At 35.7% G+C, this 24584-nt stretch overlaps 3 protein-coding genes across 9 annotated transcripts; 2 read left to right on the top strand and 1 right to left on the bottom strand.

Moving 5' to 3' along the window:
• The first annotated feature begins 417 nt into the window (after nt 1-417).
• LOC105827762 (inositol polyphosphate-4-phosphatase type I A) lies at nt 418-12214 on the top strand. Of its 6 annotated transcripts, none has more exons than XM_012665860.3 (18): nt 421-1033; nt 1449-1627; nt 3116-3208; nt 5200-5355; nt 5536-5736; nt 6145-6299; nt 6384-6556; nt 6787-6934; nt 7038-7153; nt 7225-7311; nt 7397-7557; nt 7698-7881; nt 7968-9055; nt 9128-9432; nt 9515-9732; nt 9834-10153; nt 10269-10536; nt 10782-12214. In XM_012665860.3, the coding sequence occupies exons 2-18, from the start codon at nt 1510-1512 to the stop codon at nt 10912-10914; spliced, it is 3924 nt and encodes a 1307-aa protein (XP_012521314.1). In that variant the 5' UTR covers nt 421-1033; nt 1449-1509; the 3' UTR covers nt 10915-12214. The 6 variants fall into 6 exon arrangements, with proteins under 6 accessions (XP_028047767.1, XP_012521314.1, XP_012521313.1 ...); XM_012665859.3 differs by having other exon boundaries at nt 1386-1627; XM_012665858.3 differs by having other exon boundaries at nt 1374-1627.
• A 147-nt stretch (nt 12215-12361) lies between these two features.
• On the top strand, nt 12362-17751 carry LOC105827763 (protein scabrous). Its single transcript, XM_012665864.3, has 3 exons — nt 12362-13495; nt 14085-14424; nt 16155-17751. Exons 1-3 carry the CDS (start codon nt 13266-13268, stop codon nt 17472-17474), a joined length of 1890 nt encoding a protein of 629 aa, XP_012521318.1. The 5' UTR covers nt 12362-13265; the 3' UTR covers nt 17475-17751.
• Nucleotides 17752-18189: 438 nt separating this feature from the next.
• On the bottom strand, nt 18190-23427 carry LOC105827761. Of its 2 annotated transcripts, XM_036284205.1 has the most exons (6): nt 22951-23427; nt 22208-22440; nt 21189-22016; nt 21021-21117; nt 20876-20960; nt 18190-20229 (listed from the first exon to the last, which is right to left on the bottom strand). In XM_036284205.1, exons 3-6 carry the CDS (start codon nt 21397-21399, stop codon nt 20143-20145), a joined length of 480 nt encoding a protein of 159 aa, XP_036140098.1. In that variant the 5' UTR covers nt 21400-22016; nt 22208-22440; nt 22951-23427; the 3' UTR covers nt 18190-20142. The 2 variants fall into 2 exon arrangements, with proteins under 2 accessions (XP_036140098.1, XP_036140094.1); XM_036284201.1 differs by lacking the exons at nt 18190-20229; nt 20876-20960; nt 21021-21117 and having other exon boundaries at nt 21459-22016; nt 22951-23385.
• Nucleotides 23428-24584: the final 1157 nt, after the last annotated feature.

Here is a 24584-nt window from a genome sequence, read left to right as displayed (position 1 = left end):
GATTCGGTATTCTGGAAAAGGAATGTAGCAGTAGCATCAGCAGCAGGAGCAGCGACAGCAATCGGTGAGTGAATTTTTATCAAATCAATTAATTGAATTTATATCATGTATATGTGGTATTACACATTTATAGAACACGATTATGCACATTTGCATAAAACAGATTTAAAATATGAATGCATATAATTGTAAAATTTACGGGTATAGCATGAAACAGAACCAAATAAATGTGGACATAGCATAGAAGAGACCTAAAAAGTCATGTACATTACCTACGGGATTCATAGATATTTGACTACAGTTCAATGTGCACATTTTGTGCACATAGAGGCGCTGATGGATGAAAATACCTAAAACGACGCGATGACCGCTCTCAGGTTCCTCTCTGATTAAACTATTATCGATATTCTATCTGTCGATCCGTAGACTTCCACGATCAGCCGGCGGATGACGCCAGCGAGTCCGAAAAGGCGTGCAGCGAGGGGAAACGAGACCACCCAATCGCCGCGAGGCTTATCGCCTCTCGGTGTCGCCCGCGATGCCCGTTGTTCCCGTCACGTCACGTCACATCGTCGACCGCTATGTTTGCCTTTCACGCTGCGCCTTAGCGTCCCGCCCGCGACGCGTTAGAACCGTGTCGCCGCGTGAATCGTAAGCGTACCGCGCCGTGTCCGATTCGTTCCCCGATGTCGCACGTGCATCCCGTCGTCGACGGTTCGAGATTGATCCGCACCGATAACGTGACGGTGATGAGCTGCCCGTGGGGAACGGCGGTGCGAGACAACACTTCTGGTTTTTGACAGGGGTTTTTTCCAATGCGCCCGCAGACATAGATTTCCCACCCGTGAACGGGCGAGCCTGGACAACCTGGATTCCCCGTTGCTCACTGACTACAAGCGTTCAACTCCGGCGAACCGAGATCTTCCGATGTCGCCGCCGGCCCTGTCGTCTTCTACTTGTGTTTTCATCTTTTAGAGCGTGTCGCGATGCCGATGACAGCGAGAGGGACCGCGAGGATCCAGCTGTAAAGATGGTACGTTTTCTTCTTCGTGAGTTCTCGTTTTCTATGAGAAAGAGAAATTTCCTATAATTGTACTCGATCAATTAAAGTATACTTTGTTGATTAACTTAATTCTAGGAGCGCTTCTTATTAAAGTTCTCAAAGCATGATGATGTGTCAAAAATATATTAATCACAAGCCTAAGTTTTATAATATACTTTTGACAATTGGGTTTCTTGTTATTGTAAAGACTAGAAATGTACAATATAAGAAGATATGTTTCAAATATGAGGAATTAACTTTGGTTACACTTATATTTGTTTTAAATTAAATCCAAGAAAAAAGAAGAGTTCTCAAGTTTGATGTGCATTAGTTGTATCGCCAGATGTTGGAACAGGATGCAGCACCATGCAAGTTTCTAAAGACTCTTGCATGCTTCAACTTCCAGTATATAAGAGACAAGTAAGCAGTGGAAACTGTAAATATGTTGGCTTGATCGCCTACGCAAGATGAGATTCAATAAGCAGGAGCTACTGACCCTGGCCACTCAGCCTTCGCAGAAATTTGAGAAGGAGGGTATCCTGTATGTAAGAGAACGGCAGGAGGGTTTCTTTCGCAGGACAGAAAGTGAGTTCTCAGAGAACCAGCATTCACCAGCGCAATAGCTACCTCTTTAAATTACTATACAACGAAATTTATCTCGGCGAATGAAACCAATGCATGATAATCCCTTCTTGTTTGTTCAAGGCTTGATGATAAACTTCCAAAGATTCTACATTTGGCGTTTGATGTAAACCTTTAGAATTTATATCATTTATATCATTGAATAAGTAAAAAAGAAAGAAATGGATGCTTTTGGTCCAAGCTTTGTTTCAATGGGAAAATTTTTATTAACATTGAAATTTTTAATTGATTGCACAAAAGGAAAGAACGATCTTGTTTTGAGAATATTTTTATTTTCAAATTGTTAAATACATTGAAATGAGATTTGATGTTAGACATAATTTATTTATATGAATATAATTTCATAAAAAAAATATATTCTTATTACTTAATAATTTTCATGAATTGAAAGGAAAAAATATAAATAGAAAATTTAACAATATCTTCAAGAATTAAAATTTTTTAATACAATTATTATTAAAACAATTATGTTCTGCTTTTTAGGTAGCTATTACAATACTGAAATAAAAATATATTTGGCTGAAATATAAGATGGTTAAATTCTTTAAAAAAATATATAAAATCAAGATTATTATTGTTTCACAATTTCTTACAATAATTGTAAGAATAATTATTAAGTAGAATGTGTTAATTTGATATTTATGTTTGATACTGTTTTTCTGTATGAAGCTATTTGATATTTAGATTCATATACCCTTGTTCTAGATTCATTATGAATGTTACGTTAATAGATATGACAATATGTTGCACGAAATAGACTTTTTATCGGTTGCTACGAATTTTCCCAATTCGAATCGCTCGATGCTCCGCGTTAACAGCGGAAAATCTCTGATGTAATTTATCCCGTTTCTCTGGCCTTTCGTGTTACGGCATGGCTTTGCACGAAGCAGAATATTTATTTTGTCATATGTTGAATGACGTCAGTATTAGAAATCTCGCAAAGATAGCAGGCGTACGGCGAGGAGTCTATTCGGTTACTTTAAACCGTGTGTGTACTCTCCAAAGTTTATTCAGCTAGTTCAATACTAAGATATCAGAGTAAAAAGTTACTAAAGCAATACCTGAATATTACGAGACGCAAATATTCTAACAACAGGATGAAACTCCGTCAGACAATTTCCACTCCTAATTGGAGATAATTTCTGACATTACGACGCAAAAAATAGAATCTCATGAGTTATGACCGTGAAAATAGACTTTATCGTTTCTCTCCATTATCATCAGCGATAAAAATAACCATTTGTATTGACGTGATATTAATGAACAGATAACAAAGAGATACGCAAACCCACGTAATCGAGACCCACCTAAATCGATATACGCCCTGACATAATCGCGACAGACAAATTAGGTCACTCGCTCTTTCTCCTTTTCCTTTTACTTTGTTAGGATGTCGTTGTGGCGGCTGTCAGCATCTCGTGTAATTTTCAGGTACAAGTAAAAAATTCGAGAACAAAAATCAGAAAGGGAGGTCGCATAAGAGTCTACGAGATCTCAATTGCGTTACTGCCGGCTTGAGCAAAGGTACATCTGCAGGAGTACATTCTGCTATAATATGTTACATACCTATTGGCATCCATCTCACGCTCCCACACCACGTTTTTTTAACGTGATTAACACGCTCTTTGATGGCCCCACTAATCTCAATTAACGTGTGTGAGCGTTTTCTTCGACACTTATAAAAGACACCTGCAGAATGATTCGACGCACGCTTCAGTGAGATTAATCTCGCGTTTGACCTGTTGTATATTGAAAGAAGATTAGATGAAAAAAAAATTAAATAATTAACGAATAAATATTGAAACTTCTAGTCTCTTCGAAAATTTAACATCTCTGTTAATTAATGTTTAATTTTTTTCATAGAAATTATTAATTTGGTTCTTTTTCTACTTAACGTGTAATATTTGCATGCAATATATTTAATATTGAATTCTCGATCCTCGGATTACCATTACATAAATCTCGGTTTGTGTGATACAAACTATTCAATATTAATATTTTTATAATGCAATATGTCGTGATTTTGTTTGTGTCTTACTTGGTTTACATTATTTAAATTATTATCAGCAATTACTATTTAAATATGATATAAATTATATGATTTTTTAATTATAAAAGTTAATAAAGTATGAAACTTGCTTGGTAAACTACAAAGGAAGTTTTTGAATCGAGAATTAATTGCATGTTAAAACGGAATGCTTTGCATGTGTGTGTTTTTCAATAGAAACTCTCAATAAGAATATTCACGTTATTAGATATCGTCTTAAAAGGAAATATACAACTAAATGAGGTTAAAAATTTGCGAGTTTTTTATGCAAAAACGGAAAGAAATAGAGAAGTTATATTTGGTTGGTTATTAAAAATAAAATATATTTGCTGCGAGATACAACTTTATCAGCTAAAATTAAAAACTTTTTTTTTAACACAACTAAAAAAGTAACTTTTCAATATTTTACGCGCACAAAAACTGCGCATTGAAATCGTAATTGTTTACGCTGCTACGTATATTTAGTTCTAGCAGCGAATATTTTTGCTGCAGTTATACTTTATAAATAACTAATAAATTAAGCTTTGGCAGTAATGGCAGTTAGTTATCCCCATTTTATAATCATATCTTAGCTGCCATAAATATATTTGAGCTTTATTAGGTTTCTCTGTGCATGCAATGAGTTCTGTGAGAATTGATTATCGTAAATGTCAGTTTAAAAAATATAATTATGGAAATAATATGATGCCATTTTATATAATTTTTAAATAACATTTAAATGTCACAAAGAAAAGTATGATCTTTATATAAAATAAATAGGACTTCTCTATCTCTTTGCATTTTTTCCACAAGTTCGCAAAGTTTAATCTCATTTTGATCAATTTAGGAACATATGTGCTCTTGGAGGAAGAATAAGCAGAAAACGTTTTTTTGTAATACGTGCATGTTCATGCATTTCACCGCATATGTTTGCAGCTTATAAAAATCTTGCTTTGAGTGCTCGTATTGTAAATTGGTTCAAGATTGCATCGATCGCATTGATCTTAACAAAGGGGATGAGAAGGGGAGAGATCAAGGACGCAGCGACATATAATGACGGAATGATAATGTCAATCGGTCTCACGAGAAAACTCGTTCACTTTTGAATAGACACAGCTCTTTAAGAAAGAAAAATCAGCAGAATATTATCTTGATATTGATGAATATTATCTATGCTAATCAGTATTCACAATTCTGATATATTCAAAAATTAAATTGTTGTAATGGATCTTTAATTGCAGCTTTACTTTTCATTTGCATATTATTATTATTAATGATTGTTTTAACGCGACTGATACTCTCTTTCGAAAAACCTAATTATCATTGCTAATCAGTCCACAAGGGACCAAACGCGAGCCGTCATCCTCCTTTCCCTCCTCGTTTCTTTTTCTGCCGCTCGTTATCACGCACAGAAACGTGACCCCTCTCTAATGTCCCAGCATACGAACTGCCGCGCTTAAGCCGCTGCTGCTCTGCTTCTCTTGTGCAGTAAGTCTCGAACGATGGTGCAGACTGCGAGGCAACCTTCTGTTCTATTTCAAATCGCGGGAACAGTGGTCGGAGCCGCTAGGAGTGATCATACTGGAGCAGTGTACGGTACGCGTGGATCCGTCCAGCACCCACGTTCCTTACGGATTCAGCATAGGCAAGTATCATCCTTCGTGCAGCCTTTTGTGTATTTCCCTCTTTCTCACTTTCTTCCTTGATGCATTGCTGCCAGAGAGTGCATCGACGACGCATTCGTCGTCCGCATGCATGCACTCTGCTCCGCTCTCACGTAGCGTACAAAGCGACGTCCGAAAATATATAGGCAAAAATGTTGCAGTTTTCGACGGAGGCTTGTTTCAACAGTTAGGCGCAAACACGGTCGAGGAACGGGACAGTTGGTTGCAGGCGCTACAGCTGGCCAGCTACGAGTGCATGCGGAGCCAATTGTTGTCATTACGACAGCGCATTGAAGCATTCAGCGGGCACAAGCACGACACCGACATACAGATGTTGCGGCTGCAGCGCGGAACCTTCACAGGTGCGAATGTTTTTTAACTAAGTTACAAGCTTTTCTTTGCCTGCAGTTTGTAATTTTATTTAGCATATTGATTAGTGTTGGTTTTCTTTAATGTTAAGCTAATATCTAGTTGAATTTGACAAAAATTCAACTTAAGATTTACTGACGAATTTAATATTAAATTTATTAAACTGAAAATAATAGGGGATTGCGCAGGATTGCGGAGATATTTATTATTGCTGTATTTTTATTAATAAAATATTAATTGAATACTTTTAGGAATTTCATTATTCATTGAAAACTGTAATTTATTTGATATTTAAAGTAAAATTGTGTTTTGTGTTGCTATTCATATTTTATAGGTAGTGTATGAAGCATAGTAAGTAAATTTTGGCACACACTCGTTTTATATTTAATTCTTTTTCTCAGATCCAGCGGAAGTACCAATGTGCGAGATATCATTAGCCTGTGACAATCTGTTGTGCGATGGACATGGCCGACCACCCACTCCTGTTTTAGAGATAGATGTACAGTCGAAATCTTCCAAAACTTGGATTAAATATGCACGAACGGAAGTTGTAGAGGTAACTATAGAAAATTTTTTTTAAATATCTTTCAAAATTGTGTAAAAATTCTGTAATGTAATAATTTCTTTTTGTTTGTTTTAGCGAAGTAGTAATCCGAATTTCTTAACTACGGTAAGTTTTCGAGCTAGCGATGGGTTAACCACTGAAACGAAAATTAGAATAACTGCATATGACGTCAGAGAAAGAGTCAGTCAAACCGCAACTCCGATCGGAAGCGCGATAGTGACATTTAGTACAGTGCAAGACACTCCTAGGTAATTCTAATTTGAATGTATCGTTATTAAATATAATTTAAATATAATTTAAAATTCCATAAAAAGGAATAAAAACATTAAAGTTAAAAATTTTACTTCTAAAATTTTATATATTTTTAAAATAATATATTATAACGTAACTTTTTTTTGTTACATTTTTGAGATTACTTATTATAATTATTTAATTAATTGTGTTGTTTTTATTTTTTATCTTTTGTTGATTTTTTTAGATTAAGGATACCGTTAAAGTCAGCGAAAACAACGACAGTAGGATTTTTAACTATTAACGTGTGGAATCTGGAAGCTGAGGATAAAGGGAATAGCACAGAGAGTACACCGTCGCGAAATGCAGTGTACAGCAGTAATAATCAGCAACAAGTAATAAATTAAATATAATGTTTTTAGAGAGATTTGCCATTATATCATTATTATACAGATACAGATATTAATTCTGATCGATACGTCTGCAATATTTTTTTAGCTACCTTCGCACAGACGCTCGCAGTCGTTGCCTCCGAGATTAGGAACGAAAATTAAGTTCCCGCATCAAGGCCAGTTAAAACTTCTCTTTGCAAATCCATTTGTGCAGACTTACAGGTAAATTTTCATACTAATGAATGGACTTTATTAATGTATCTTATAGTCGTCATTTAATGTAATTATTGTAGATTCCACTCCGGATTAGGAGGTGACATATGCGTACATGAGATTATGGCGGAGAGCAAACTTTGTTTCCAATTTCCACAACATTTACTGTGAGCATATTTCATTTTATTGTTGCAAAGAAGGTAAAAGCGTGAAATCGCGCGGGAATTAGTTACACGTAGTGATGAATTGCAGAGGTATTTGGATACAAGAGGAAAAGGAATTGTTACAAGAGGTAGCTGGAATGGGAGAATTGAGGGAGCCTTGGCATACGAAGCAAATCGAGTTGCTCGACCGTCATCTTCATTTGTTACATTTATATTCCCAAGCCAAAGAAAACTTAGCCGCTTATAAAGGTAAGTATGTTTATTATCCGCGTTTATTTCATGTAATAAGTAGTTATCCACGTAAGTATATATCCGTGAAAGAAAATTGAACTGATTGTCCGTGTTTCTGAAAAATCTAATATTCTAACGTTTAGTGATTCGAATTTCAGGGAGTTATTTCAAGCAGTCGTCGCGAAAAAACGATCGTACTCTTGAATTTGCACCTTTGAATTTACATCTTCAACGAATGTGGGTCCACAACGACACGTTGAATAAGTGCGGATTTTATGATTTTATTAGCGTAGGAGCGTTTACCGCTCATTCTCATAAAAGCAAAAATGGCGGACTCATAAGGTATACGGTGTACACTTTTTCTTATCTAAATGATTAAAGTATAAAATATAATTAAGATTTTTAATAATATTGTTTTTTATTTGCAGATTGGTGCAGGCACTGAAGGAGTCGCCTATGCGAAGTAATCAACTGTATCAGGGAACATCCAAAATTACGATGGCACACGATGCGATCCAAGCGATCAAACAATTACGCCGAGACGTTGTAGAAGCAATGAGATCATTGATGAAACTTGCCAAGGAGAAACAGACAAGTGGCATGTTGCCGATATGCGAGGATATGATCACGAAGACCAGGATTTTACTTAGTCTCTGGGATCCTGGCTTAGTAGAGGAGGCTTTAACGTTTTTGGAAGAGTACAAAGTCGCGAAGGTTCAAGAGAACTCGACCACATCTTCGGACGACACTTTGACACTGGACTTTAAAGCCAATCAATCCTTGTCACCCTTCAAACGCATTACACAACAGTTGAATTTCGATTTGAAGAGTCCTGATTTCGATGATTTCGTCACGCCTGACACTCCCGAGTGTGTGCAGGATATCTGGTCAAAGAATGGTATAAAAAATAGCCAGTACGCTTCCATAACATACTCAAGAAATGATGTGCCCAACAATAATACCGGCGAGGGCGATATTCCGGAAGAGAATTTCGTAATATTTCCGGACGTAGAAGACGATCCTAAACAAACAGAAGCGGATATCGATGAGAGTATTCAGCGAAGTCACGATAACGAGAAAAAAGAGAGCTACGATGACGACAAAGAAGATCTGAAGAATGAAACTGATCCATGCAAGCGTTTCTTGGACACTCAGAAGATGTGCAATTCGCCATCCGCAAATTATTACAAACCTACAGATGAGCCGGAACCGTGGGATCTAACTCAGTTGAATATTGAGGCGAGTGTTATGTGTCTTGTGTCGAAGGTAAAGTTTCTCTGTGGTAGATGCAGCAGTCCGGCTATACGATTGCGTAACAAAGGTAACATGGGTAGGACGCAAAGTTTGAAGGGAGGTGCTTGTTTGCCAAACAATCGGCATAACGTTGAGGTCGTTACAATTCAGCCGAAAAATGGTATCAAATGCGAAGAATCGAACAAATTATTGGAGGAATCGAACGAGCGGCTGCAGTCTAGCCCGGGTTTGGAAAAATCGGCGCTTCCGAAGGCAAAGGAAGGTAGGGGATATTGTCTTATGAGTTCTTTGTGTAAAAAACCTAATAAAAATCTGCAACGTAATGCATTGTTAGGGAAAACCGATACTTATCGTAACTCGTCTTCCAATGAAGTGTGCCAAGCGGTTGATTCGATGACGCGCGTGATTAAAAGTAATTCAGGACAGAGAAACAAGTTTACCGAAGGCCTAGACTTTGCGTCAATTGTCGATTGGACGAGCGAGCTCAGGCCAAGCATGAAGAAGCTGCGACAAGCCATGGACGGTCTGCTGAAAACTGCCAGACTGACGCACTCTGTATTTCGCGTACAAGAAGACTCGAAAACCGCGCAACGCGCGTGTAACGTCCGGTATAGACGAGACGTTTGCTTCAGTCAGGCAGTGAGTTTTTCACCGTATTATTCAGTTTAATGGAAAAGATGGATATGAGAACATCCAAGAACATAAATCTGTAAAATTTCAGCTAACTGCCTTAGTAACCGGCATAATGGCGAAATTATGGTGCCAACGACCCGATCCGATGTTTCTGCTAATACTCACAACTCTGGGACCATTGGTCTCCTTTGAAGGCCTTCTTAGCTATTACGGAGACGAGATAGATATGTGGGGCGACATGGCCGTAGCGGTCGAAGATACACACACGGTTACATTCACTCTGTCCAGATGTGGTATTCAACCCAGGTAAAAATAAAAGTTTTATTACAAATTTTTTTTTCAAAACCTTATCTTAAAGAGAAATTTTCATATAAATTTTCATATAAATGTGAGCGCTATTCTTGCAGAGTTGAAGGAAAGTCTAGCGTGTTCCAGCTTCCTGTGCCGCGCGTAGTAGGATCGCGGAGTGCTTTGACGGTGATACTTCCGGTTCCGGATACGATTTACTCTCTCTTGCCATTAGTGCCCTCTTCGAGACAAACGTTGTCATTTAATGTGACTCCGGTGTTCTTTAACGTCGGTATCAATGAGATGGCTTCTTTAGCTGAGAGCCTCGGCACCACAAAGCCACAAGAGAAAAGTAATATGGATAATTTCGATAGATTAAACGAATATTATTTGAGATTTAAGAAGCTGAATTTGCCGACGGAACCTACATCTACGCGTTGTAAGTATAGTTTATTTTAAAGACACAAAAATTTTCTTTAAATGTTCTTTTATATTTTTGTGTTTAGATGTTTTTCTTGTTAATAGATTCTAAAATCGAAGTCTTTTTATTTCAGTTGCCGCTAGGTCAATTCTGGGCCATACATTGTCGGACATGATGACCAATTTAAAAACATGCGTGCAAGAGAAAGTCAATAAGAACGTAGAAATCCTGCAATTATCCTCGCAAATATGTCGAAGAATGCGCGGTTTGAGATTCACCAGCTGCAAAAGTGCGAAAGATCGAACTGGTATGTCGATCACTCTTGAACAAGTCAATATATTATCGTCGGAATATCATTTGGCTGAACATGAGTACATGAGGGCTCTCGACTGTATGCGAAGGTAAGCTTGAAAAGAATAGAAGACGAAAAATATTTGAGCGGCGCTGAATTAATTAACTGCAGTAATTATATTTTTAAGAATTATTTCTATTTTTCTAATATGACAAATAATTCTGAAAATTATATCTTTCAAAATTCAAGTAAATTTTTAATTTTCTTTTAAATCTTTTTAAAATTAATGGTGAATGTCCATAAATTTCTAATTAATAAAATGTCGGACGAATGGATCGCTTTCTTTTGTTTTAGCGAGGGCTGTCGCCGGGAAAACACATGGAAGAACATCGGTGTGCGCAAATATGCGTTTAACAGTTTGCAGATTTTGACGCTGCCCAGACTCTACCGGCCGCCGACCGGCACGTATGGATCTGCCCAGACTTAAGGGGAAATCCAACCAGCGTTACGTACGCACATTGCACGAAATTAAGTTTAACTCTCTGGCTGTGTAATCACGGATTAACTTCCGTAGTATGTGCTAAGTATGTAGTACTTGTTACAGAATAGCGGATGCTAAACACATCGAGATGAGCATTCGAATAACGTAGTTCTTTAGAAAATTTATTGGAAATACACGCGACTGGCACGTGTTAGGCGTACGAAATGCCAACCAGGGACGTAGCAATATGATAACAAGAAAAAAGAACTGTGCGTTCGCTTTTTAATCTTTTTTTCGTTGAGATTTTTTTATTTACGCGTTTTGAGACTCGACTAATTATTGGTTGTGTATAGAAATTCATATTTTGTTTTTGAACATGAGAACCGTAACTATGCCTTCTTTCCTCCACTCAGAGCTACATTATTGCTTAGATTTGCAATATAGAACTGACGCAAAGCTCTAATGCGAGCTCGGAGCCGTGAAATAGTAGGTGGTTAATTATTTACGTAATGTGTATGTAATGGGGCTGGCCAGAATTGCAGGATGAATTGAATCATAATACAACCTTCGGTTTGTTTCCACACTCACTTTCGAAGATTTTTTTAGTATCCGTTTTCTATTTCTATCGTTAAGGTTTTTATTTTGATTCAATTCACTCTTCATTTCAACCCGTGATTGTTAGCGAGTTTTTGCAACATCGTATTCTGATCGTAAACGTTAAATTTGTGCGCTTGATAATTTAACAAAAGCTGTTAAAACTAAAGAGAATAAAGATTATTATTATTTTTATTAATAACATAAGTTGCAAATAAATCATGAGTTATCGGTTATTTTCATTGCATTGTTGCGTGTGATTTTTAGGGTTTATCATGTTCAAAACGGTATTGCAAAAGCTCTCTGTTATATCTAACCGAATCTATCGTGTTCGTTGAATTGATTATTCGCCTTTACAGAAATTAGCTTGGTGCCATCTTCTGCCATATTATTACTCATGGAATATTCAATAATGATTAGCATCAATTTTGAAGAGATATCATATAAACGTCGATATTAATGTTGCTCTGAAAACGAACGACATTGTATTTAACGGGAGAACATTATTTTCACACGCGTCTATGCGTGTGTGGAAATTTCCGTGTTATATCCAACATTTTGTCATACAAAGGAATCCAAACCACATAAACACGTAGCCGTATTTCCATCACCCCAATTGAATAATCTACTACTAATCACGTTACCATATCCGTAAATATAGACGGTAGATTTCAACAGGTTGGACATTGTTTTCAATAAATTATTAATTTTACCCGATGCTGTACCGGCCTTTTTTCCGTTTACTCCAATTAGGCGACACAACAAAAATCCATGTCCTTCATTTAAAACGCTCGTAATACATCCGCATAATACAATTCTGTGATTCGTGCTGTCCGACAAATCGCAAGCAAACAAAGTTTTGTCCATTCAGTCTTTTAGATAAGCCTTAATTTTATAGAATCTGTCTTGACTGGAAAAGTACTTATTAAAATGGTACGAAAATAAAGTTTAAAAATTTTACAGAAGGAGTTTAAGTTTAACTCAAATCCAATTTTATCGGGATAAAACATTTCCAGCCGAAAATCTTGCACCAGACGCGCTTATTACTCAGCATCCCCTACTCGCGCATTTATCATATCACGATCTTACGCGCGACGTATCTATTACGATCTCATACTCATCTCGGAATGAGTGGGTAGGGACCATGCAGCAGGCGTATGTGTGTGGGGATACGGACGGCGGCGCGCGAGACAATATATACCTGGGCGAGGGCCCGGTGTTGCCGAACACCTGCTTCACACCGGGTCCGAGCGGACCTTTGTCCAAGGGCCGATATAAAACTCGTACACCGTTTCGGCCGCGCCAGTAGGCTTTAGAGAGGCGGTCAAGCACACTGTGACATTCGCCGGTCTGCACGTGACTCAAGACTCTGGCTGAACAGTCTCGTTGGGATAAATCGGATGAATCGCACATCGTTAAATCACGATAAATCCGTTTATCAATTGTGTTCAAGTGTCGTGAAAAATTCTCATTGAGGAAATTCGAAGTTGAGATCTCGACTGAGAATTTCCAAGAATTAAAAAAAATGCGACGGTTTATATAATATTAAATTTGGAAATAAAAAAAGGGTCTGTTAATTATCGAGTAGAGTCCAAGGATTCGTACGTGTAAAAACGATAAAATAGTACGCACACGCAATACTCGAAGATTTATAAAATAAAAAATATATTTCCCTGTGAAAAGGGAAATATATGCATTGAAAATTAAAAAGTCCGACGATCTTAACTAAAGACACTCGACGTATCAAGAGATACTCGACGGAAATGGGGAGGCTACTGTTGTTATTATCAGCGATTATCGCCACGAGTACGTTGATTGCCGGCACGCGCACGGACGAAGATCTCAATAGTACAATTAAGTTACTGCAGGAGCAAGTGAGCGCACTATTGGATCATCGACAAGAGGACTATAATGCCTTGGAGGAGAGTTTAAAACAAGCAATGGAGAAGAACACAGAACTCATTGTCCTTAGGAACGAAGTTAAGCAATTGAGGTAAGATGCAATTTGTACTGCATTGTTTTTTTTTCGCATATAGTGTATCGTAATATAATATACATGTTACTGGACCTTATCAAGTGCGTAATTATGCTATTGGTCGGTGCACATGTGAGAAGTCTTAAAAGTTAACTGAAGTCTAAGGTTTCTGTCGAACCAATTTTTCACAAAGGCCATTGTAAAATTTTTGATAATATATATATTTTTTTATATAAATATTAAAAATTATATTATTATTATTTTACATAATAAATCTAATAATTTTATTATTATACAAAGTTATAATTTTGTATAAATGAATTTTAATTTATATAAAATTGTCAGTGTAATAAGATCTATTTGAATTTAGGTGAACAGCAATGTTATGTCATAATATAATGCTATTATTAATTTTACATATATAATAAAATATAAAAATAATAAAAGATGGAAAAATGGATTTACCTTTTACTTTTCTTTTTAAAGTACGATGGTCTTGTTCATTTATTGCTTTTATTTTTGTACACGAAGAAACGTGGTCATTTTAATGAAGGGGGGAGGGACACCACAAAAACACATTATAATCGTATTCCCCTCGCACGTGCAGGAAGGAAGTGAACGCTCTTCGCGGCGGAAGCGGCAACGAGGCGAAGAACGAGCGATTGAGGGTGAGATGGCTAGGCAGCGCCGTGACGGAGCTACAAAGCGAGGTCGCCGAGGTGCTCAGGACGCGGAACGCCAGTGAGGAGCTCGCCGAGCGCTCGAGGATGAGGAGCGAGCTTACCCTGTTGAGGGGCGACGTCGCCGAGGTTGGTAGGAGCATACGCGATCTCGGCGGGAGGATCACCAAGATCGAGGCCACTCTCGGTACCATCAGGCTCGACATCGCCGCGACCAAGGAACGCGCCAGCCTCCTGTCCCGCTCCTGCGCGGATGTCAGCAGTCAGGTAAATCATCTTCTTTTCGCAGATGTTAGAGAGTAAGGCTGATACCGGAGAAAAAAAAAGAGCAGAAGACGATAGGCAGGTGGTACCAATTTGCGACGCAGTTGTGAGCCAAACCAGGCGTGGAATAAGAGGAGAGAGAAAGAGATTTATTTATTGTACAAGAGGTGTATTTTAACAACGGATCAAGCTTTCATTTCTCATTTGTTATCTTTACGAAAATTTATATCCGAGTATAAATGTTTTTCTTTTTTTTTTTTGGAGTACTTTATTTTAAAATGGTAACGTAATGGTATATGTTATACGTATAATTTAGTGCTCAATCGCCAGATGTTTCATATAATTCGGCGCTGCAAGTCAGTTTTTCTATCCTCTTTTACGTGAAATCTATACAAAAGAATGATACATCCCGCACGTATAAAGATTTGTATATTACGTATGTTCTCTCCAGTGCCATTGTCGACGATTCCTAGACGCGCGCGTGCCGCTCAGTGACCACGACCGATTTTTTTTCACCCACAATGGTCCGAGATCGATTTCGTGGTATTCGTATAACATACGCCGAAGGGCCCGGCATGCGGTCGCTCGCGCGCGGACAACGGGCGTCCGTAGATAACGGCTGCCGCTACCATTTAGTATTTACGGCAGGAAAAAGAAAGGGGGATGCATGGTCGGTGCACCTGCGCCTTGCACGGGGCGGCCAGCTGCTTGGTTCCTGTTTCTCGTTTTGCCGCTTGGCAGCTGCTTCTCAACCTCCTCCTCCTCCTCCTCCTCCTCTTTTCCCTTTCCCTTCCTCCCGCCTCGCCCGCGCAACGGGCCTTTTCTTTGGGCCGCACGCATATGTCTTTTGGGCCTATCGACCCACCCTTCTCCCTCCTCTCAAATATTTGCCACCCTTTGCGCTTGTACCTTCAACTCTCAATCGTCATATATAAGAAGGCAAATATATAATGAAATTTTGAAAATTAGTTTTGTGATGAGAATGTGAGCTAAATGGATCATTGGACAGAATAGAAATGCAAATTTGTAAATTGAAATTTCTCTCGTGCAATTTCTTTCGCGAAATTACTTAGAGATGATATTAAAAAATTGAATTTTTTTAAATAGTTTACAGGAAAAAATAATGACAATGTAGAGCATTGTATTCACTCTAATTTAATTTTACAAAAAAAAAATAATAATGTACGAAATTATATTACGTATTATATAAAATAAACAAGACAATATAAAATGAATATTCTTTAATATATATTAAATTAATATATATTTTTTTGAGAGATGTTTTTGAGAGAAATTCTGTGACCATGCATTTGCGCGAGTTTATTTTTGATCCCATGTATACATTTCGATCGACGTTCTTTACCGTCTGTGGTATTTAACACACGCATGACGACCACAGCCACACGAATCGACAGCTGTGGCCTTACTCTCACGCATTCCATAAGCGCGTGTGTATCACACACGTGTACTCACGCATACTACGTATTTCAAGGACCGCCTGTAAAAAGGCGATGGATTAAAACGAATTGACAAGAAAATGTTTTTTGTTCGTGAAACAAAGAGATTTCTATGAGATTAGAGATCATTATTGATTTTACTAATCAATTAAAAAATTTAATTGTTTATTTAAAAAAATATTTAAGTTGAACAAAGTTGAACAAAGAGTAATCACGAATCAACTTTTATTTAACTGTACAAAATGTAAAACTTATCTCTCTATTTATTTGTTGCAGTTAAGTACGGTGCAGATCGAGCTGAAATCCCTGAAATGCGAGTCCACGCTTCCTGGTCAGCGGCAGGATTCGCAGAAGATGGAACATCACAATAAGGTTGACATCTTTCGCAATGAAGTGAGCGGACCGCATGAAATTGCTCGAAGACACAGTTATTCCCGCGCCCTGGCTCATCGTGCGCGTTTCGAGGAACGTCTACGTAACGTCGAGCGGAAGATCTCTGTGGTAGCGCGAAAGCGAGCAATGGTGGAGAAGCGAGTGGTATATGAGGACCGTGAGCAGCTCGAGGAACGGATGAGAAATCTCGAGCTGGCGCAAATGGATCTCTCGAAGAGAGTGTCTAATGCAACCCAGGATTTGATGTCGATGAACGAGCTGGACGAGTCGGTAGTGCGACTGTACGATTCGGTTCGTCTGCTCGAGGAAGCCGTTTACACTAATCGTTCTGAGGTGAAGCGAGAATTGGCGAGACTGGAAATAAATGCGGCGCGAAAGGCGGCCGAGCTATCGCTGACGAGGGAAGAGCTCGGCAATCTTCGACGAGCGGTTCAGGCGTTGAGCGTAAGTGCGTCGCAACTGCAGGAGAAGAGCGATATACAACGGAAGAGTCTGGAGACCTTGAACGAGACTCTCAGTCGACTGGACCTTTCTCGGAATTTGGCCAAGGCGGTAAACGTTACGCACGAACTAGAACAAGTGGAGGATCAGTACCGTCTTATGGTAGATTCCCTTCCGGGAAATTGCGAGGAGCGCGATGGCTTAACTTTACTAGCACGTGGTCCTGGTGCACCACTGCTGGCCTCCTGCCGTGCCGGTTGGATCGTCGTGGCTCGCAGAATTGATGGCGTGGTCGATTTTGATCGTACCTGGAACGAGTACTCGGTTGGCTTTGGTTCGCCCGTCAGCGAGTTCTGGATTGGTAACGAGGCACTGCATCGACTCACTCGCGACAATTGTAGCAGGCTACGAGTTGATCTGACTGACACCTACGGTGTTTACTGGCGCGCCGAGTACGAACACTTTACAATTGACTCCGAGGAGACTGGTTATCGACTCCATGTATCGGGTTATTCGGGTAACGCGACCGACGCATTGTCTTACCAAGATGGTATGGCGTTCAGCGCCAAAGATCGCGACATGGACATCAGCACGACTGACTGTGCAGCCAACTATCGAGGTGGATGGTGGTTCAGTCACTGCCAACATGCCAATCTCAATGGTAGATATTCCTTGGGCTTGACGTGGTTCCAATCGACGACCAATGAATGGATGGCAGTCACGTCTTCCGAGATGTCGGTGCAACGGAAGCAAGACTGTTGATGATCCTGCAGCTATTTGTGTTGGGTTAACGGAATGACGGTGAAATCAAAGAAAATGTTGGAACTCCGTTCTATGTAATTTGATTCGTGCACCTCGTACGTAATCGCAGTTCACAAGAACTTGATTGTAATACCAAAGAATTAAGTGTAATTGAAAAAACTTTAATGTAAATATATTATATAGTTATGTATAAATGAAGTAAACGCTGTAAAGAACATGTGAAGAACATATATTACTTATTATATTTGTATAGTAATAAAAAGTCATTAGAAGTCACTAACTTTTGTTTAAATAAGTAACACATAAAAAATTTTAAGGATTTATTAAAAAATAATTGATGTTAACCAAATGTTACATTATTTCTCGATATTTAAAACAAATAGTTTTGTGACCAACACATAAGGTAAATACTTTTATATTATTTCAGTATATATATTAATTTCATTGCAATTACTTCTTATATTTTATCCGCTTATCGTTACCACTATTGATGAAAACGTCAGTTGTTAGAGGCGGGAGTGTTTCACAATCAATAACAAACGATTGCAACCACCGTTTCTCATACCTGAATTCATACCCTGAATTTATATCTACATTTAAATAAATGTATTATTTACACATTAAATGCGTTTAAAGAAATATTATTGAGTGTCGTAAAACTATATAATTTAACTAGTTAAACGTTCTACAAAATAAGTTTTTTATTAATTTTTTATTTTTGACTCTAAACGTCTTTTTATGGGCTTGATTATGTGGCATACGGATATAGACTTATTACTTATCTCTGTATTATATCATTGTTGTATGTTTGTCATGTCAATATTTTATCATTTATCAAATATTAATGTTTTATTTGATAATATGATATAGCTAGATCATTGTAATTTTGATAGACAGTAATACATATATTGTATCATATGATACACACAGTCTAGTGCTTTAAGATTATTTATCTACTATTTTTATAAAATATGTAATTTTGAGTCATGTATAGTTTTTCAAGTATGTTTGTTTGATACTTAAAATACATCAATTTTTTTGTTAAAAACTGAAAAATACGCTATCGAGATGTAATACTATACTAATCACAAAAAGTACACACACACACACACACACACACACACACACATAAAACAAAATTAATAAAATTAAACATATTATGCAATACTAAATTGATCAATAGAAATATAATTTTGGATTCTCTTTCTGACAAACACAAGATATTTATACATCGTAAAATATGTTATAGAAAATATGTTATTGAAAAATTTTATTTATAAAATAGTTTTAAATAAATGTTTATTAAAATAATAAAAGAATATTTTTTAATGTAAAATAAAAATTTTTTTTATGAGAAAAACTTATCCCACTATTTAAATTTTTAAAAAATGTTTTTAAAAATGTTTCTCAAACATTAAAAAAATTAATATTTTTTAAACATTATTGTACTCACTGGGGCATTTTTTTCAAGAGTATTGGCTCTATCACTGTTATTAAAAAGTTAGAGAATTAATCACCCTCATCTGCCGAGATATCTTTGATTTTTACTCTCATTTCTTTCTTTACATTTTCCTCAACGACTGTTTTAAGATAGATCATAGATAGTTAATAGATCATCGACAAGAACCACCCCAAGGGAATGATGAACACGAAATATTACAGGAATCTTTTGAATATTTGTACTAAAACACTTCTCAGGTAATAAATGATTTTTTTTAACACGATATTTGGACTTTATACAGCATCCTCCAACAAGAATTTCCCACGCAGCTTTGTGATTATCAGGCAACAATTTGTTGCATACATTTTCCAAAGTTTTTCTGAAGGATTCACCAGAGATATCTTCGTAGGATTCGTAGCAATTAACATTTACACATTCCAGTTATCTGATCCTATTTTTCAAGTCTACCTTCTCGCTTTTTTCCCAAAAATAATAACCGAATTCTGTCCTCGAAGATAACTTTTCAAGCGTTGTGCCAGCGGCCTTTGAAACAACGCGATTATTTACGAAATCTAAGAATATCGTGTTCAAGTTTCTCGCGACCTTCTTCAATATCATTAAGATATTAATAACGGACAGAGAAACAGTGTCTTCAGTGACCCATACATAATCTGTACCTTTCAAAAGACCGGAAAATTTACTACTTTTTAATTGGATTCTTAATATAATTTCGACCAAACGACGACAGATGTATCAAAGAATCAGACTGATCACGATGAACGGACAGGAATATGCAAGCTGTTTCTAACAATTCCCGTAATTTTCGATATGTAATTCTATTCAAATTTGATTTTTTTTGTTTGCATCTCTTGTCTAAAGGTTTAAAAATTGTTGACTAATTCTAAATGTATCGGTGGAACAAACAGAATAATCTTTTTTAATTTAATTTTTTAACTGAATGAAATGTCATTATTGCATAATCTAAAAGATATAATGTTTAAAGAAATAAATAATTTTTTCCGACGCAATATTTCTAACAAGCATATATTGATATTTGCCTTTAATATTATACATATTTGTTTACTTAAATAATTAATTCTTTTAATAGTCATATATATTTTATTTTATTCAAGAATTTTTTATCTTGCTTTTAAAATTTGCAGTTTACATTAATCTTGTTACTTTATGCATTTTTCTCTCTCACGTATATATTTTATGTTTTATTTGTCAGAATTTTCTGCAAATCTTTTCAGTGTTCCCTTTAAGATTTACAACGTTTCCTGCAATGAGTAATCTCTCTTCCAACATATCGATCTACAATATATGGATTTATTGTTATTATGAAAAACGTTATATAATTAAAATTTCAAAAAATAACAATATGTATATTACGTTTACAAATTATGAATTATGAATTACACACCAAAATTAATGTGATGTTTAAAATTAATATCCGATATATCAAAACCATGTATTGCGCAAAAAATAATTTCTTACGCAAATATCTCAAACTGACGAGAAATATTTTATTGACAAATTCTTTTTAATATTCTTAAAAAAATTGTTATATAAAATATTGTAAATTGGTCAGTGCTAAAAGTGCTTTATAAAACCCTTATAATAATAATAAAAAATTCTGAATCAACACCTGCTAATTGCGCAACTGTGCAGTGTATTTCTTTGACACTATTTTATACCTGCAATTGCATTTGAATATCGTATGCGTTCTTTTGAACGGTATTATAAATTCATTACATAATAAACAGAACTAGTTTTTAAATAAAATTTCTATTGTTTATCATAAATTATGATTTAATCCAATCAATGTACTTTTGTATTAAAATTTTTTTTTAATCTTATTAAAAATTTAACACTTAAATATTTATCGATAGTTTAAGAATAATTTGTATATCTTACTTTTATATTGCAATTCTATTTATAGCAGTAAATAGTCCCTTACTTCTTTCTGTTTCTGTTTTATCGCACAATTTGTAGCAATAATTTGTTTCTTTAATTGCTCGTTCTGAGATAATAGAGTATCGTATCTGAAATGTAATATACCAATGTGCCAAAATCGTTAATAGTATAATATTAGAATAAATTACTTCTGATGCCATGTTTTTTGCACTTGTCTTCTCAGAGTTTCCGGCAATATATCGAGAGAACCAAGCTGAACATCCGTGACGCTTTGTCGAAATAAATCTAAAGAGCGATTTTCCGAATAAATTACGAGCTAAATAAGCGGCATTGAAGCATATAAAAGTTTCACTCACTTAACATCTGTTTGTTTCGCGTTTTAATCTTCTTCAGATCGTCCGTTAGAATTTTATCGCGAGATTTCAAGGTGGAATATCGCAGGAATCTGGCAGCTTCCAAATCCCGCGAACATTTCAAGCTAACTTCCAATCTTCGGATGATATCACGAATTTCATTAATTGTGATATATCTTTTCCCAGACACTTCTGCATGCGTTACGTTCAACATTTGCCAATTATAATACGACTTCACTGATAGTAGGAAGGATAAAATGCAGGAACCGCTCGTGCTTGTTGACAAGATCACTTTATTGAGGTATTTCCCGTTGCCATGATACACAGTATTAAATATATTTAAAAAAATACTAAATATTATATAAGATTAATTTAAAGATCGCAGACAAAAATAACTTTGCAACTGTTATAAAATTGATTCTTTTATATGATTATTTTATACAGAGAATTCCTGCTTTATAAATACTGCTGTATTTACATGCCAAATTTTCAAATATCTATTAGAGTCCAGATCAAAAATGATTCAGCCTTAGTTCTTTGAGGCGTACATCTTCTGAAAATTAATTTTAACTTGAGTAATTCCGCGAAATTATATAATTTGTAAAATGTCTGTATATTTCCCCAGATAAAGCATGTTGACATCGCGTTTTTGTTTCGTCTAATACAGTAAGTAAGGCTTCTTTCGTTTTTTTTTCTTTCAAGGCAATCTCGAATTTTGTCATAAGATCAAGGTCTATTTCAGAGACATCTATGTTTTTGACAGTCTTTTTTATTTCTTCAACTTTAGTGAAGAGAAATTCTAATGAATCTGTCGACAAATTTCCTTCAACCCTGTAAAGTTCTTTCATTATTAACAAGTATCAAATTTCTATATATATTTTTTTTAAATCAATTTTAACATACAAGTTGTTACACAGATTTCCGAATATCTTAATCTTAAGTATCACGAAAATATTTGAAGACTTATTTTAATAAAATGCTTAGATCCATATTAAATATAATATGTATTATAGTAGACTCACGATTGATTCTGCTCTTTATTCAAATATTTTGAACAAGTATTATATGTTTCCAAACATTTTAAAAGTTCTGGACAATTTGGGTAGACTGCTGCATTATGTTCAAGAAAACGTGCATAAAGTTTATTGCCCTCTGAATGAGTTAAAGTATAATGTATATCTCTAGTGATTTGATTTAATTGTTCCTCAGTCAACTTGACTTCACCCTGTGCCATTGCTTGATCTGTCATTGCATCCTGAAAGAAATCATGAATATCGAGTGATCCTTGAATTAGCCTCTTTCGATGTTGCATCATCCGATATTTCAGATAAGTGAATCAAGATGCAACAAATAAAGAATACAATAAAATAAACTATGAAAAGAAGACACATCGGTAACAAGTGGTTTTTCTAATCGTATACCAAAAATTACTCTGGTACTTAATTCAATAAAAGTACGATTAGAAATTTTTACATGCGATAAGGAGGTAAGCAATTACTAATAAAACTGAAATAATTTTAATCATTTTCTATCACTGTACCACTAAACTTTTCTCAACCAACTTCAAAGACTGTCGTGCTCCGATATTGGGCAATTACCGGTTTTTATAGTTAAAATTTTTAACATTTTCCAGCAAAAATCAGACAAATACATGCGTGTTAAATAAGCTTTTATATTGTTTGTTATTAACGTTATCAATCCGGATGACGAGACTCACGAAGATCAAATAACTATATATAATAAGTTGGATGCTGGAAAAACTTACTGATGGATCAACGACGGATTACGCGTAATGTTGGAATCGAGAATTGAGAAGTCAAGCGCTGGTCGAACCTCTTTCACAGTTCTCACTTTTTATACTGCTCACGATCGCAATATCCACGTTATATGAATGCGAAATGCACACACTCGTGACACTCGTGCGCAGGTCGACAATGTTCTCACCCACAAAGCACAGTCAGCCACATCGTAGTACAGTATATCTATACTGTCGAGGCTATTCGGGATTCGGAGTCGCCAGTGAGCTGATTGTAAATTTGTGAGTGAGACCGGCGACTTGGCGGCAGATTATACGAAGGCATAAATCACGACAGAACATAATGTATATTATAGTCCTATGCTTTGATATCGTTTTTAAACAGAGTTCTGGCGTTTAAACGTGTGCGCATAATGTTAAATGCCCGAAATCAGCACGACACTCGAAAAAATGTGTCGTGCTGGATAGTTAGGTCAATTCTGGCGACAAATCTCAGTAGTTCTCGTCTAGCTCTGTACTTTGATATCATTTTTAAACAGAGTTCTATTGTTTAAAATTGTGCACATAATTTTAAATGCGCGAAATTTATTGTAATACCAAAAGAATTAAGTGTAATTGAAAAAACTTTAATGTAAATACATTCTATAGTTATGCTCAAATAAAGTGAACGCTGTAAAGAGCATGTGAAGAACATACATTATTTATTATATTTGTATAGTAATAAAAAGTAATTTGAAGTCACTAACTTTTATTTAAATCAATTATACATTAAAAAAAAAACTTTAAAGATTTATTAAAAAATAATCGGTATTAATGTTACATTATTTCTCAATATTTAAAACAAATTGTTTTGTGGCCAACATATAAGGTAAATACTTTTAAATTATTTCACAGTATATATATTAACTTCATTGCAACTTCACTGCAACTACTTCTTCTATTTTACCCGCCGATTGTTACCGCTATTGATGAAGAACGTCAGTTGTTAGAGGCGGGAGTGTTTCACAATCAGTAACAAGCGATTGCAACCACCGTTTCTTCATACTCTGAATTCATTTCTACATTTAAATAAACGTATTATTTACACATTGAATGCGTTTAAAGAAATATTATTGAGTGTTGTAATACTACATAATTTAACTACTTAAAGGTTCCACAAAACAAGTTTTTATTAATTTTTTTCATTCCGACTTTAAACGTTTTTTTACGGGCTTGATTATGAAGCATACGGATACAGACTTATTACTTATCTCTGTATCAATGTTGTATGTTTGTCATGTCAATATCTTATCATTTATGAAATATTAATCTTGTATTTGATAATATGATTTATTTGGAATATTGTAAATTTTGATACACAGTGATATATATACTGTATCATATGTTCACACAGTCTTATACTTTAATATTATATATCTATTTTTATAAAATATGTAATTTTGAGTCATATATAGTTTTCCAAGTATGTTTGGTTGACATTTAAAATACATCAACTTTTTTGTCAAATAACTGAAAAACTATGCTATCGAGATGTAATACTTATCACAAAAAGATGTATACACACACACACACACACACACACACACACACACACACACACACACACACACACAAAACAAAATTAATAAAATTAAATATATTAT

This window comes from Monomorium pharaonis, chromosome 1 (genome assembly GCF_013373865.1).
Source record: "Monomorium pharaonis isolate MP-MQ-018 chromosome 1, ASM1337386v2, whole genome shotgun sequence".
Taxonomy (NCBI): Eukaryota; Metazoa; Arthropoda; class Insecta; order Hymenoptera; family Formicidae; genus Monomorium; species Monomorium pharaonis.
This window is presented reverse-complemented; position numbering and strand designations above follow the sequence as displayed.